This window comes from Anolis carolinensis, unplaced genomic scaffold, assembly GCF_035594765.1.
Source record: "Anolis carolinensis isolate JA03-04 unplaced genomic scaffold, rAnoCar3.1.pri scaffold_12, whole genome shotgun sequence".
Taxonomy (NCBI): domain Eukaryota; kingdom Metazoa; phylum Chordata; class Lepidosauria; order Squamata; family Dactyloidae; genus Anolis; species Anolis carolinensis.
Window position 1 is genome coordinate 17,709,466 of NW_026943823.1, and position 11,550 is coordinate 17,721,015.

An 11,550-nucleotide genomic window follows, 5' to 3' on the forward strand; every position below is an offset into this window, starting at 1 on the left:
CCTCTTGCTGCTGAGCCCCAACAATATGTGTTGCTGTTTTTATCTATGTATTTTAACAATATTGTACCCTGCTCTTCAACCACTTTTATTTATTTATTTATTTACGGTATTTATATTCCGCCCTTCTCACCCCAAAGGGGTCTCAGGGCGGATCACATTATATACATATAGGGCAAACATTCAATGCCCATAAACACATAGAACTGAGACAGGGACAGGAACTTCCGGGTGTGCGCGAATGGCGGAGAGTCAGGCACTTTAGGAGGTGCCGGTTCTGGCTGCAAAGATCGGGTAGAGCATGAGCTCCCTCCCCCTCACGGATAGAGTTGAGGGGGACAGCGAAACTGAGGTGCCAGCCGATGGTCCTGAGAGGGTCTTCTCCTCAAGAGGAGCCCCCAAAAGGATCCGGTAGATGGTCCATCAGTACGGCGGATCGCAGCGGAACGCAAGGGGAAACCCGCCACATCTCCAGCCGCGCGCGCGCCCACCAAGACGAGAAAGGAAAGGTAAAGAAACAGACAAATATATATAAATAAGAAAAGATTGTCGGAATTGGAGGGTAAGAAGGTCCCCTGGAAAGGAAGGGGGAAGGAAAGAGTGTGAAGGTGTCACGACCCAGGCTGCAGAGCACCAATAACCATACACAGAGGCCAGAATCTATCTAATATCTTTATTGAAGGAATATATAAAGTTAATAAAAACAAGTGTAGAAAATAGTCCAGAATTAGACCTTTCAGGAAAGGTCAGAATTGGTCCAAAAAAGCAATGTCCAATAAGAAATATTAAGGTCCAAAGTTGTAATCCAATAACCGAAACACTCACTTTGCCAAGCAAAGTGAGGGGAGATGACAAGGTCCTTTAGTCCATGAAACTTGAGCGAGGCTAGGAAATAACTTGATACTTGAAACAAGGCTTGAACGTGGAACAAGGTAACTAAGAACAAGAACAAGGTCCGTGGAATAACTTGATAAAATCCGTGGAACAAGGCAAGGATTGATCCTGGGAAACAAGGCAAAGTCCGTAGATAAACAAAGGCTGGGAAGCAAGGCGAAGGCTGGATAGCAAGGCAAGGCTTGAGCAGGAGCGAGGCTTGAATCGGAGCGCGCTGTCCAGACACAACTCGCTCCGTAGGCTGACGAATTGACTCCGCGAAGTTACTACGCGGGTAAAACACCTAAATAGAGTCTAACTTTCCCGCCGAAGCAGTTCTCTGGGAATCAGAACCGAAAGCTAAACTCTGAGACCAGATGTGAGACTCCCCAAAGATTCTCACGAGAAGCAGTCTTAATTGGCCACATTCTTAGCTGCAATCCTCGCACTCCTGCGCGAAGCTGATTCCAAACTTCTCTGTTGTTTACAAAACTCCCGGCGCAAGAACACGGGAGAAGTAGGCTCTGGGCTTGTTTGACATACTTCTGGGAGACAACTTTCTTGCAGGTGCAAGGTTCCCAGATCTGCCTGGGAAAGATCTGGCTGAGAAGAATCCAGTTCAGACTGGGAAGGTAAAAAACCCAAGTTTTCATCTTCATCAGGAATTACAATGTCCTGAGCAGGACTACAAGGCCCATGGGTCATCACACTATCCCCCTCCTCAAGGCCCCTCCCAAACTGGGGCCCTCTCCCCGAGGCGCGAGGTCGGGGTTTGGTGGGATAGGTCTGATGAAAGCGACGGGTTAGATCAGGAGCATGGACTGTGGAGGCGTCTTCCCAAGAGCGTTCCTCAGGGCCAAAACCCACCCAGTCAATGAGATATTGTAGGCGGCGGCGGTGAAAGCGAGAATCCAAAATGTCCTCAACCTCGAACTCCTCCTCCCCATTCATCAAAACAGGAGGGGGGGCCGGTTGGTCTGTATCAGGTCGCACACCATCCGCCGGAAGGAGCAGGGAACGGTGAAACACTGGGTGAATGCGCATTGAACGCGGAAGTTGGAGTTTGAAAGTCACGGGGTTAAGTTGCGCCACCACTGGATAGGGGCCAATGAAACGGGCATCTAACTTCCGGCAAGGGCGGTGGGAGGGCAGGAAGCGAGTGGACAGAAAAACCCGATCTCCTACCTTGATTTCGGGGCCCGGCTGGCGATGTTTGTCAGCGTGGCGTTTATAGTCCTCCTTGGCTTGGTCCAGTTGCTGTAGCAAAAGTTGTTGCACCGCTGTGAGTTCCTGCAGCCAATCCTCTGCTGCGGGAACTTCTGAAGTTTCAATGACAGGGGGGAAAAAACGTGGATGGAAGCCGTAGTTTGCAAAGAACGGCGTTTCTTTTGTAGAAGCTTGAACTCCATTGTTGTAGGCAAACTCAGACAGTGGTAACAGAGAAGCCCAATTGTCCTGTTGGTAGTTTACATAACAGCGAAGATACTGCTCCAAAGTGGCATTGGTGCGCTCCGTTTGCCCATCTGTTTGGGGATGATGAGCTGAAGATAAGCGAGAGTCTATGCCCAATAGTTTTTGTAGTGCCTTCCAGAAACGAGAGGTGAATTGAGATCCACGATCTGTGACTAAACTCTTGGGCAATCCATGTAGTCTGAAAACATGTTGAAGAAATAGATCCGCAGTTTCTTTGGCCGTGGGGAGGCCTTCGCAGGGAATGAAATGGGCTAACTTGGTGAAAAGGTCCACCACCACTAGGATCGTGGTGAATCCACAGGAAGGTGGTAGGTCAGTGATGAAATCCGCGGAAATTATTTCCCATGGGCGAGATGGGGTAGGAAGGGGGTGTAAAAGCCCTGAGGGCTTCTCCCTTCGTATCTTGGAGCGCTGGCATACTGGGCAGGTGTTGACATATTTTTCCACATCCTTGCGGATCTTGGGCCACCAAAAATCCCTTAGGATCAAATGCATAGTTTTAAATAGTCCGAAGTGTCCTGCTGGTTTGCAGTCATGACACAGACGAAGCGCTTTTTCCCTGCCCGGTCCGGGTGGGATATAAACATGATTTCTATAGCAGAGCAGCCCATCTTTAAGCGAAAAGGGAAAATGCAGACCTTGGCGAAGTTGGTCCTGCGCCCAGGCATCTGCTTGCTGACTAGCCCTGATTTCTTGAGCACAGATGGGTCCTGGAGTAGGGGAAGTTGAACCAATGGGGATGGATTTGGTGTTCCCCACCGTGAGCGTGGCAAAGTTCTCGGGTTGTAGCAGTTGGGATTCAAAGGTCTCCTTGCGTCCTGCAGCGTATTCCGGTTTACGTGACAGGGCGTCTGCTTGCTTGGTTTGGGCTGGGGTCACATAATGGATCTGGAAGTTGAAACGTTCAAAGAATAAAGCCCAACGTTGCTGCCTCTGATTTAGTTTGCGGGCAGTTCTTAGATGTTCTAGATTACGATGATCAGTGTGGACTTCAATGGGAAATTTGGCCCCTTCTAGCCAATGTCTCCAAGTTTCAAAGGCTGCCTTTATGGCCAGTAGTTCTTTTTCCCAAATGGTGTAATTTCTCTCTGGTGTGGTTAGTTGACGAGAGTAAAAGGCACAGGGATGGAGGTGATCTCCCACCGGTTGTAAGAGTACAGCCCCAATTGCCACATCAGAGGCGTCCGCTTGCACCACAAAAGGGGTTCCAGGATTTGGGTGCTGTAGAATTGGCTGGGAGGTGAATAGTTTCTTTAGTTGCTGGAACCCTTTCTCTGCTTGATCAGTCCAGCGGAAAGGCTGCTTTCCACGGATGCAGCTAGTGATGGGGTCGGACCAGCGGGCAAAATCTGGAATGAACTTGAGGTAATAGTTCGCGAACCCCAAGAAACGCTGCACCTCTTTCTTGTTAGTTGGCGCCCGCCATTCCAATACTGCTGAAACCTTGGCTGGATCCATGGAAAGCCCTAGAGGCGAGATGCGGTAACCAAGGAAATCTACCTCTTGTAGATCAAAGGCGCATTTTTCCAGCTTGGCATAAAGTCCATGTTCCCGCAATCGTTGTAACACCATTTTGACGTGGTTCTCATGTTCTGATTGTGATCTAGAAAACACCAAAAAATCGTCCAGGTAGATTATCAAGAACCTGTCTAGATAGTCCTGAAAAATGTCATTGACAAAATGCTGGAACGTTGCGGGGGCTCCGCATAAACCGAAATTCATAACTCGGGACTCGAATAATCCGAATTTGGTCTGGAAGGCGGTCTTCCACTCGTCCCCTTCCCTGATGCGAACTAAGTTGTAAGCCCCCCTAAGATCCAGCTTGGTGTAAACCTTGGCTCCTCGAAGCCGATCCAGTAGATCCGAGATTAAGGGCAGGGGATAGCTGTTCCGCTTGGTGATATTGTTCAATGCTCTGTAGTCCACCACCAAGCGTAGTTCCCCTGACTTCTTCTTCACAAACATCACTGGGGAGGCGGCTGGGGATTGAGAGGGTCTGATGAATCCCTTGCGAAGGTTTGTCTCTAGGAATTCCCTGAGAGCTTCTTGCTCTGGTTCAGTCAGGGAGTAGAGATGCCCTCGCGGGATCGGGGCCCCCTCCACCAAGTCAATGGCACAGTCATAAGGTCTATGTGGGGGTAATTTTTCGGCTTCTTTCTCATTGAATACATCCCAATACTCGGAGTACTTCTTTGGCAAGGTGATGATGGGCTCGGTGTCTGTGGCATGGCATACCTTGGCTACGAGGCAATGGTTTTGGCAGTACGGTGAAGCAAACTGCAGTTCTCTGTTGGACCAGGAGATGTTAGGGTCGTGGAGAGTCAGCCATGGAATTCCCAAAATCACAGGGAAATGGGGGACCTCGGTAACAAAGAAGGAAATCTCTTCCATATGTTCCCTTATCCACATCCTGGTGGGTTCCGACCACTGACTTACGGGGCCCGTCTTGAGGGGGCGGCCGTCTATGGCTTGCACCACACGGGCATTCTTGAAATCATGATATTGTAATCCCAGAGAGTCGGCATACTCTCTATCGATGAAATTGTTGGTAGCTCCAGAGTCTATCATGGCGTGGATCATGACGGGTCCCCTTTTTGCTGACCATAATGTGACCACGAGAAGGAACAGGACCCCGGTTGGCGGCTCTTGGATGGATTTTTTGACCGGGTTGGCGAGCCTCTCTACACCCGGTCGTTGGCTTCCCCCGCCGGCTGTGTGCCAGTCGGCTCAGACGCCTTCGTCTCCGTGGAGGACGCCGCCGCAAGACGGGCGGCAGGCTTCCCTTTGGCTGGGCACTCTCTGGCGAAGTGGCCCCCGTTCCCGCAGTACCAGCAGAGGTTTAAGCGTTGACGACGGGCCTTCTCGGCGGCATCTAGTCTGGGACGCACATTGCCCAACTGCATCGGCACCTCCTCGCCTCCTCTGGGGTATGGGGTTGGCGGTGGGGGTCTCCACACCGGACGTGGCTGAACGCTGGCGGGAGCGGGGGGTTTTGCCCCGGCTCTACTGCCCTGGCCTCGAACCCACTGTTTCCTGTTGGCAATCATGACTTCAGCCCGTAAACATTGATCAATGAGTGCCTCGAGGGTCTGGGGAGGATCCACCTTGGAGATTTCTTCCAGCATTTCAATGTTGAGACCCTCCCGGAATTGTCCCCTGAGGGCTACATCGTTCCAGCCGGTATTGTGGGCCAGCACTCGGAACTCGGCTATATACTGAGACATAGGTCTATCTCCTTGGAAAAGGCGACGGAGTTTGTGACCGGCTGCCTCCAAATTGTCCTCGATTCCCCAAGTCTCCTTGAGGTGGTCCAAGAAGTGTTGCGCTGATCTTAGGTGTGGAGAGGTTTGGTCGAACAGTGCCGTCGCCCAGCTGGCCGCTGGCCCGTCTAGAAGACTGTAAACCCATGCCACTTTGATGTCTTCTTGGGGAAACTCGGCAGCACGGGCCTCTAGATAAGCTTGACATTGGCGACGGAAGACATGAACCTTAGAAGCTTCTCCAGTAAACTTGGTTGGCAACGCCATGGCCGGAAGACGAATTCCGCGTTCCTTCAAACCCCTTATTTCTCCATCCTGTGCATTGAGCTTATCACGGATTCGGTCCACCTCATCCTTGTCGATGGTGTAGGTAATCGGCTGGCCGCTCGGCCCAGGTACGACTCCGGTAGACATTCTGGCCAAGGTTAATTGGTGCTTAGGGTGGCGGAGTCAAACTGTCACGACCCAGGCTGCAGAGCACCAATAACCATACACAGAGGCCAGAATCTATCTAATATCTTTATTGAAGGAATATATAAAGTTAATAAAAACAAGTGTAGAAAATAGTCCAGAATTAGACCTTTCAGGAAAGGTCAGAATTGGTCCAAAAAAGCAATGTCCAATAAGAAATATTAAGGTCCAAAGTTGTAATCCAATAACCGAAACACTCACTTTGCCAAGCAAAGTGAGGGGAGATGACAAGGTCCTTTAGTCCATGAAACTTGAGCGAGGCTAGGAAATAACTTGATACTTGAAACAAGGCTTGAACGTGGAACAAGGTAACTAAGAACAAGAACAAGGTCCGTGGAATAACTTGATAAAATCCGTGGAACAAGGCAAGGATTGATCCTGGGAAACAAGGCAAAGTCCGTAGATAAACAAAGGCTGGGAAGCAAGGCGAAGGCTGGATAGCAAGGCAAGGCTTGAGCAGGAGCGAGGCTTGAATCGGAGCGCGCTGTCCAGACACAACTCGCTCCGTAGGCTGACGAATTGACTCCGCGAAGTTACTACGCGGGTAAAACACCTAAATAGAGTCTAACTTTCCCGCCGAAGCAGTTCTCTGGGAATCAGAACCGAAAGCTAAACTCTGAGACCAGATGTGAGACTCCCCAAAGATTCTCACGAGAAGCAGTCTTAATTGGCCACATTCTTAGCTGCAATCCTCGCACTCCTGCGCGAAGCTGATTCCAAACTTCTCTGTTGTTTACAAAACTCCCGGCGCAAGAACACGGGAGAAGTAGGCTCTGGGCTTGTTTGACATACTTCTGGGAGACAACTTTCTTGCAGGTGCAAGGTTCCCAGATCTGCCTGGGAAAGATCTGGCTGAGAAGAATCCAGTTCAGACTGGGAAGGTAAAAAACCCAAGTTTTCATCTTCATCAGGAATTACAATGTCCTGAGCAGGACTACAAGGCCCATGGGTCATCACAGAAGGGTGAGGAGACGGAGAAAAAAAAAAAAACCGAACGGACAAAATAGGAGAGAGTAACCCGGAAGAGAGGAAAGGGAGCGCGAGCCTGACACAGAGGAACGACAAGGAAGGAAAGGAAAATAAAGGAAATAAAGGTAAAATCTCAATTGTAAAGGGAAGGAGCTAAGCTGGGAGTGCTTAAACATAACTAATACGTGGGACATTACTTAATACTTTATATCCGGGACCTATATTATTTGGATCACTGCACTAGTTAGGAAATCTAGATCATGGCATAACAACCCAGTGAGCCAAGAAGCCGCCGCCTCAAAAGAAGGGGAAGAGGTGGACGGAAGAAAAACACACAAAGGCAGAGTGAAGCCGTGGGAGGAACACAGAGGTTTGTTGAAGGGACCTGTAAGGCTAAAAGTAAAGAATAAACAAACCAGAGAAGGGGAAGATCTGACCTTGAGAGGAGCCTTGAGAAAGGAGGCTGTTTTGACTCCAGGAAAATAAGCAAACAGAGAACGGAGGGGGAAATAATCCTCCTGCTACCACAAGGGGATCTCGCGAGAACGGGGGACAGAGAAGGGAAAACGCTGACACAGGGAAAGTGAGATCGTGCCAAAAGTACCCCGCGAGAACAGAGAGAGAGCCAACAGGTGAAAAGCAAGATCAATCAATAAATAAGGAAGGAAAGCTGGTGAGAATAATTGGATTGACAAAGGAACGGAAGAAGGAGGCCAAAGAAGCAAAAGAAGGAGTTAGACAAAGGAGCCAGACGAAGAAGCAGTAGAGGTAAAAATTTGATTTACTAGGGAAGGGAAAGAAAATAAATAAATAAATAATAAATAAATAAACGAAGAAAGAGGCAATTAGGATATTGATATAAGGGCAAGGTAAGGGAATACCACGAGGGAGTAACAAATAAATAAACGAATAAATAAATTACAGGAGAGAGACAAAGAACTAAAGAAGAAGGAGCAGAGATAAAAGAAGGGAAAGAAGGAGAGAAGAAGAAATAAGAATAAAATGGCACACTACAAACCAAAGGGAGAAAAAGAAACAAAGGACTTGAAGACCCAACCTAGGAGATCATCCATACCGGAAGACATGAATCTCAGGGATATGATGAGAGACATGATGAAGGAGGTTTATAGAATGCAAGAGAAGCAGGATATACTTCAAAAGATGGTGCAAGAACAAATGTCAGATATGAGAAAGGAATGGAAGGAAGATCTAGGAGAAATGAAAAAAGAGATGAACCAAATCCAGGAAGATTTGAGAGAATTAAGGTCAGAGAAGAAGGAGTTAAGGAAAATTCAAGAAACCACGCAGAAGGAAATAAAAGAAATACATGAAAGAAATAGAAAAATGGAAAGGAAACAGGAAGAACTGGAAGCAAAAGAAATGGAGTTCCAGCTAAGGTTACGAAACATAGTGGAAGAACCAAGAGAAGATATAAGACTGACGGTGGTGGAGATACTCTCCAATCTCCTGGGATGTACAGAGAGAGAAATGGAAGAGCAGATGGATAGGACATACAGAGTAAATACAATATATGCAAAGAAAAACAAAACACCAAGAGATGTGATTGTACATCTGACAAGGAAAGTAATAAGAGACGAAATATTGAAAATAAACAACAGAAAACAAATCTACTTTAAAGAAAAAAAGGTAGCCATCTTAAAAGAACAACCAAGTTCGGTGATAAACAGAAGAAGAAAATATACCCCACTCACTGACGAATTAAAAAAGAGGAAAATAAAGTTTAAATGGGAAAGAGAAGAGGGGTTAATGGCGACATTTAGAGAACGGAAATACTGGATAACCACAGAAGAAGGTGCTAAAGAGTTCTTAAGAAAAATTAAATCAGAAAAGGGGAAGGATAGAGAAGAGGAGGAACATGAAAACAATGAAAGAGAGAAGAAAAAGAAGAGATTGCGAGAGTTCTCTCCGGATAAGGAAGAGATGGATCTGGGAAACTATAGATTAAATCTAAGAGGAAATACAGAAATAGCGAACCTGGACAGAGTAAAGGAAACACAGGAGGAAAGTATGGAAAGAGTGGAAGAAGAGGAAGAAAAAGAGGAGAAAGAAGAAGAAAATCAAAAAGAAGAAGGACAATGCTAAGTGAATTAAAAGTATATATTAATAATGTTAATGGCCTGAACTCACAATATAAGAGAAATAAAATCTTTGACACACTAAGCAAAAGAAACTGTCAAATTATTGCATTACAAGAGACACATATAGCACACAGACATGTAGCACATTTAGAAAATAAAAGGTTAGGTAATGCATTTTATGCCTCGGCAGCAGAGAAGAAAAGGGGCGTGGTGACGTATGTAAACAAAGAAATACCAGCAAACTTGGCCTTCAAAGACGGGGAAGGAAGATTCGTGGGCGTAAACATTACGATACAGAATGTGAAAACATTGATATGCAATATCTATGCGCCAAATGACTCAAAAAAGATATTTATAGACAAGCTACAAGAAAATATAAATAATCAGGAATTTGATCAACTAATGATTGTAGGAGACTACAATGGAGTAATAGACGGAAAAATGGACAGAAGTAAAGAAATGGGGAAGAAGAAAGACAAAACAAGCAATTCGGGTAATCTACCAAAACAAATGATAAATATGTTAAAAGATTTTAATCTGGTAGATGCTTGGAGAGAGAAAAATGAAAAGACGAGGGATTATACCTTCTATTCGTCCAGGCACAAAACCTGGTCCAGAATTGATATGGTTTGGACTTCAAAATCTCTAGTAACAAAAATAAATAAGATAAGGATTTTACCAAGATTGGATTCGGACCATTGCCCGATTGAACTAAAAATCTATAACTCAAAAAAAACAGTAAGGTGGAAACTGGATGACAATTTATTAAAAAAAGAAGAAGACATTGAAAAGAACAGAAAATTACTAACGGAGTATTTTAGACAAAACGATACATCAGAAGTACATCTGTACACAGTTTGGGAGGCCAGTAAGGCGGTAATGAGGGGGTACTTTATTCAACAAAAAGCACTAAAGAAAAAAAAGAGAAGGCAGGATTTCGAAAAAATAATGGAAAAAATCAGTAAAGAAGAGGAATTACTTAAGAAGGAGCCAAAGAATGAAAACGCTCAAAAGAATTTGCAATTACTACACAAGCAAAGAGAACACCTAGAGATGGAGGAAAGAGCAAACCAACTTAAATATATAAAACAAGATTATTTCCAAAATGCGAACAGGCCGGGAAGATGGTTGGCGAGGAGGTTACGAAAAAAAAGAGAAGCTACTGTGGTGACAAAATTAAAGGAGGCAGATAAGATATACACTCAAGAGGAAGAAATAAGGAACAATTTTGCAAAATTTTACAAAAAATTGTATCAGGACGAACAGATAAATAAAGAAAGGATAACAGAATATATAGGACAGTGTAACATACAAAGAATCTCAGAAGAACAGAGAGGAGAATTGAATAAAGAGATCACAGAAGGAGAGATAATAAAAGCTATAAAAAGTATGAAAACGAACAAAGCCCCAGGCCCAGATGGACTAACGGCGATCTATTACAAAACCTTCCAAAACGAGATAACCCCCTATTTGAAGAAAATTATGAACGAAATAAGACAACAAAAGAAAATGCCAAGCACATGGAAAGAAGCAAACATATGCCTAATACATAAAGAGAATTCGGACCCAGAAAATGTTAAAAATTACAGGCCGATATCATTATTAAACGTAGACTATAAAATATTTAGTAACGTGATTGCGGAAAGGTTCAAAAGATTCCTAAAAGACTGGGTAAAGGAAGATCAAACAGGCTTCTTGCCGGACAGACACCAAAAAGAAAATGTAAGAACAGTTATAGACTTGATAGAATATTATGAAATAAACAATCAGAAAGAGGTAATGCTTCTCGCGCTGGATGCGGAGAAAGCATTCGATAATGTCAATTGGAACTTCGTTAAGATGTTAATAAAAGAAATGGATATAGGATACTACTGCCAAAATATCATAGAAGCAATTTATGAAAAGCAAGAAACTAAGATAATTATAAATGGCCAAGAGACGAATAAAATAAAAATAGAAAAAGGTACCAGGCAGGGATGCCCACTATCCCCTCTAATATTTATACTAACACTAGAAATATTGCTGAATGAAATAAGAAAGGAAAAAGAACTAAAAGGAGCAACAATACAAGGAAAAGAATATAAAGTGAGGGCATATGCAGACGACCTAATCTGTATAATAGAGGAACCTCTTAAAAAATTAACAAAATGGATGGAAACAATCAATAAATTTGGTGAAGTAGCTGGATTCAAAATAAATATGGATAAGACAAAAGCAATCACAAAAAATATCACAAAGAAAAATCAGGAAAGAATAAAAGAAAAATGGAACATACAAGTATCAACAAAAATAAACTATCTGGGTATCATAATCACACCAAAAAATCTTCAACTGCTAGAAAACAATTATACGAAAAAGTGGAAAGAAATAAAAAAAGAACTGGAAGCATGGGGGAAACTAAATTTATC

At 44.7% G+C, this 11,550-nt stretch overlaps 1 protein-coding gene across 1 annotated transcript; it reads left to right on the plus strand.

Moving 5' to 3' along the window:
* The first annotated feature begins 216 nt into the window (after positions 1 to 216).
* On the plus strand, positions 217 to 11,173 carry LOC134292274 (trichohyalin-like). The gene is made up of 2 exons (XM_062963802.1): positions 217 to 605; positions 7,037 to 11,173. The coding sequence occupies exon 2, from the start codon at positions 8,046 to 8,048 to the stop codon at positions 9,144 to 9,146; it is 1,101 nt and encodes a 366-aa protein (XP_062819872.1). The 5' UTR covers positions 217 to 605; positions 7,037 to 8,045; the 3' UTR covers positions 9,147 to 11,173.
* Positions 11,174 to 11,550: the final 377 nt, after the last annotated feature.

Excerpts from the sequence above, each read along its gene's own strand:
- LOC134292274 (XM_062963802.1), top strand. The coding sequence starts at position 8,046 with ATGGCACACTACAAACCAAAGGGAGAAAAAGAAACAAAGGACTTGAAG.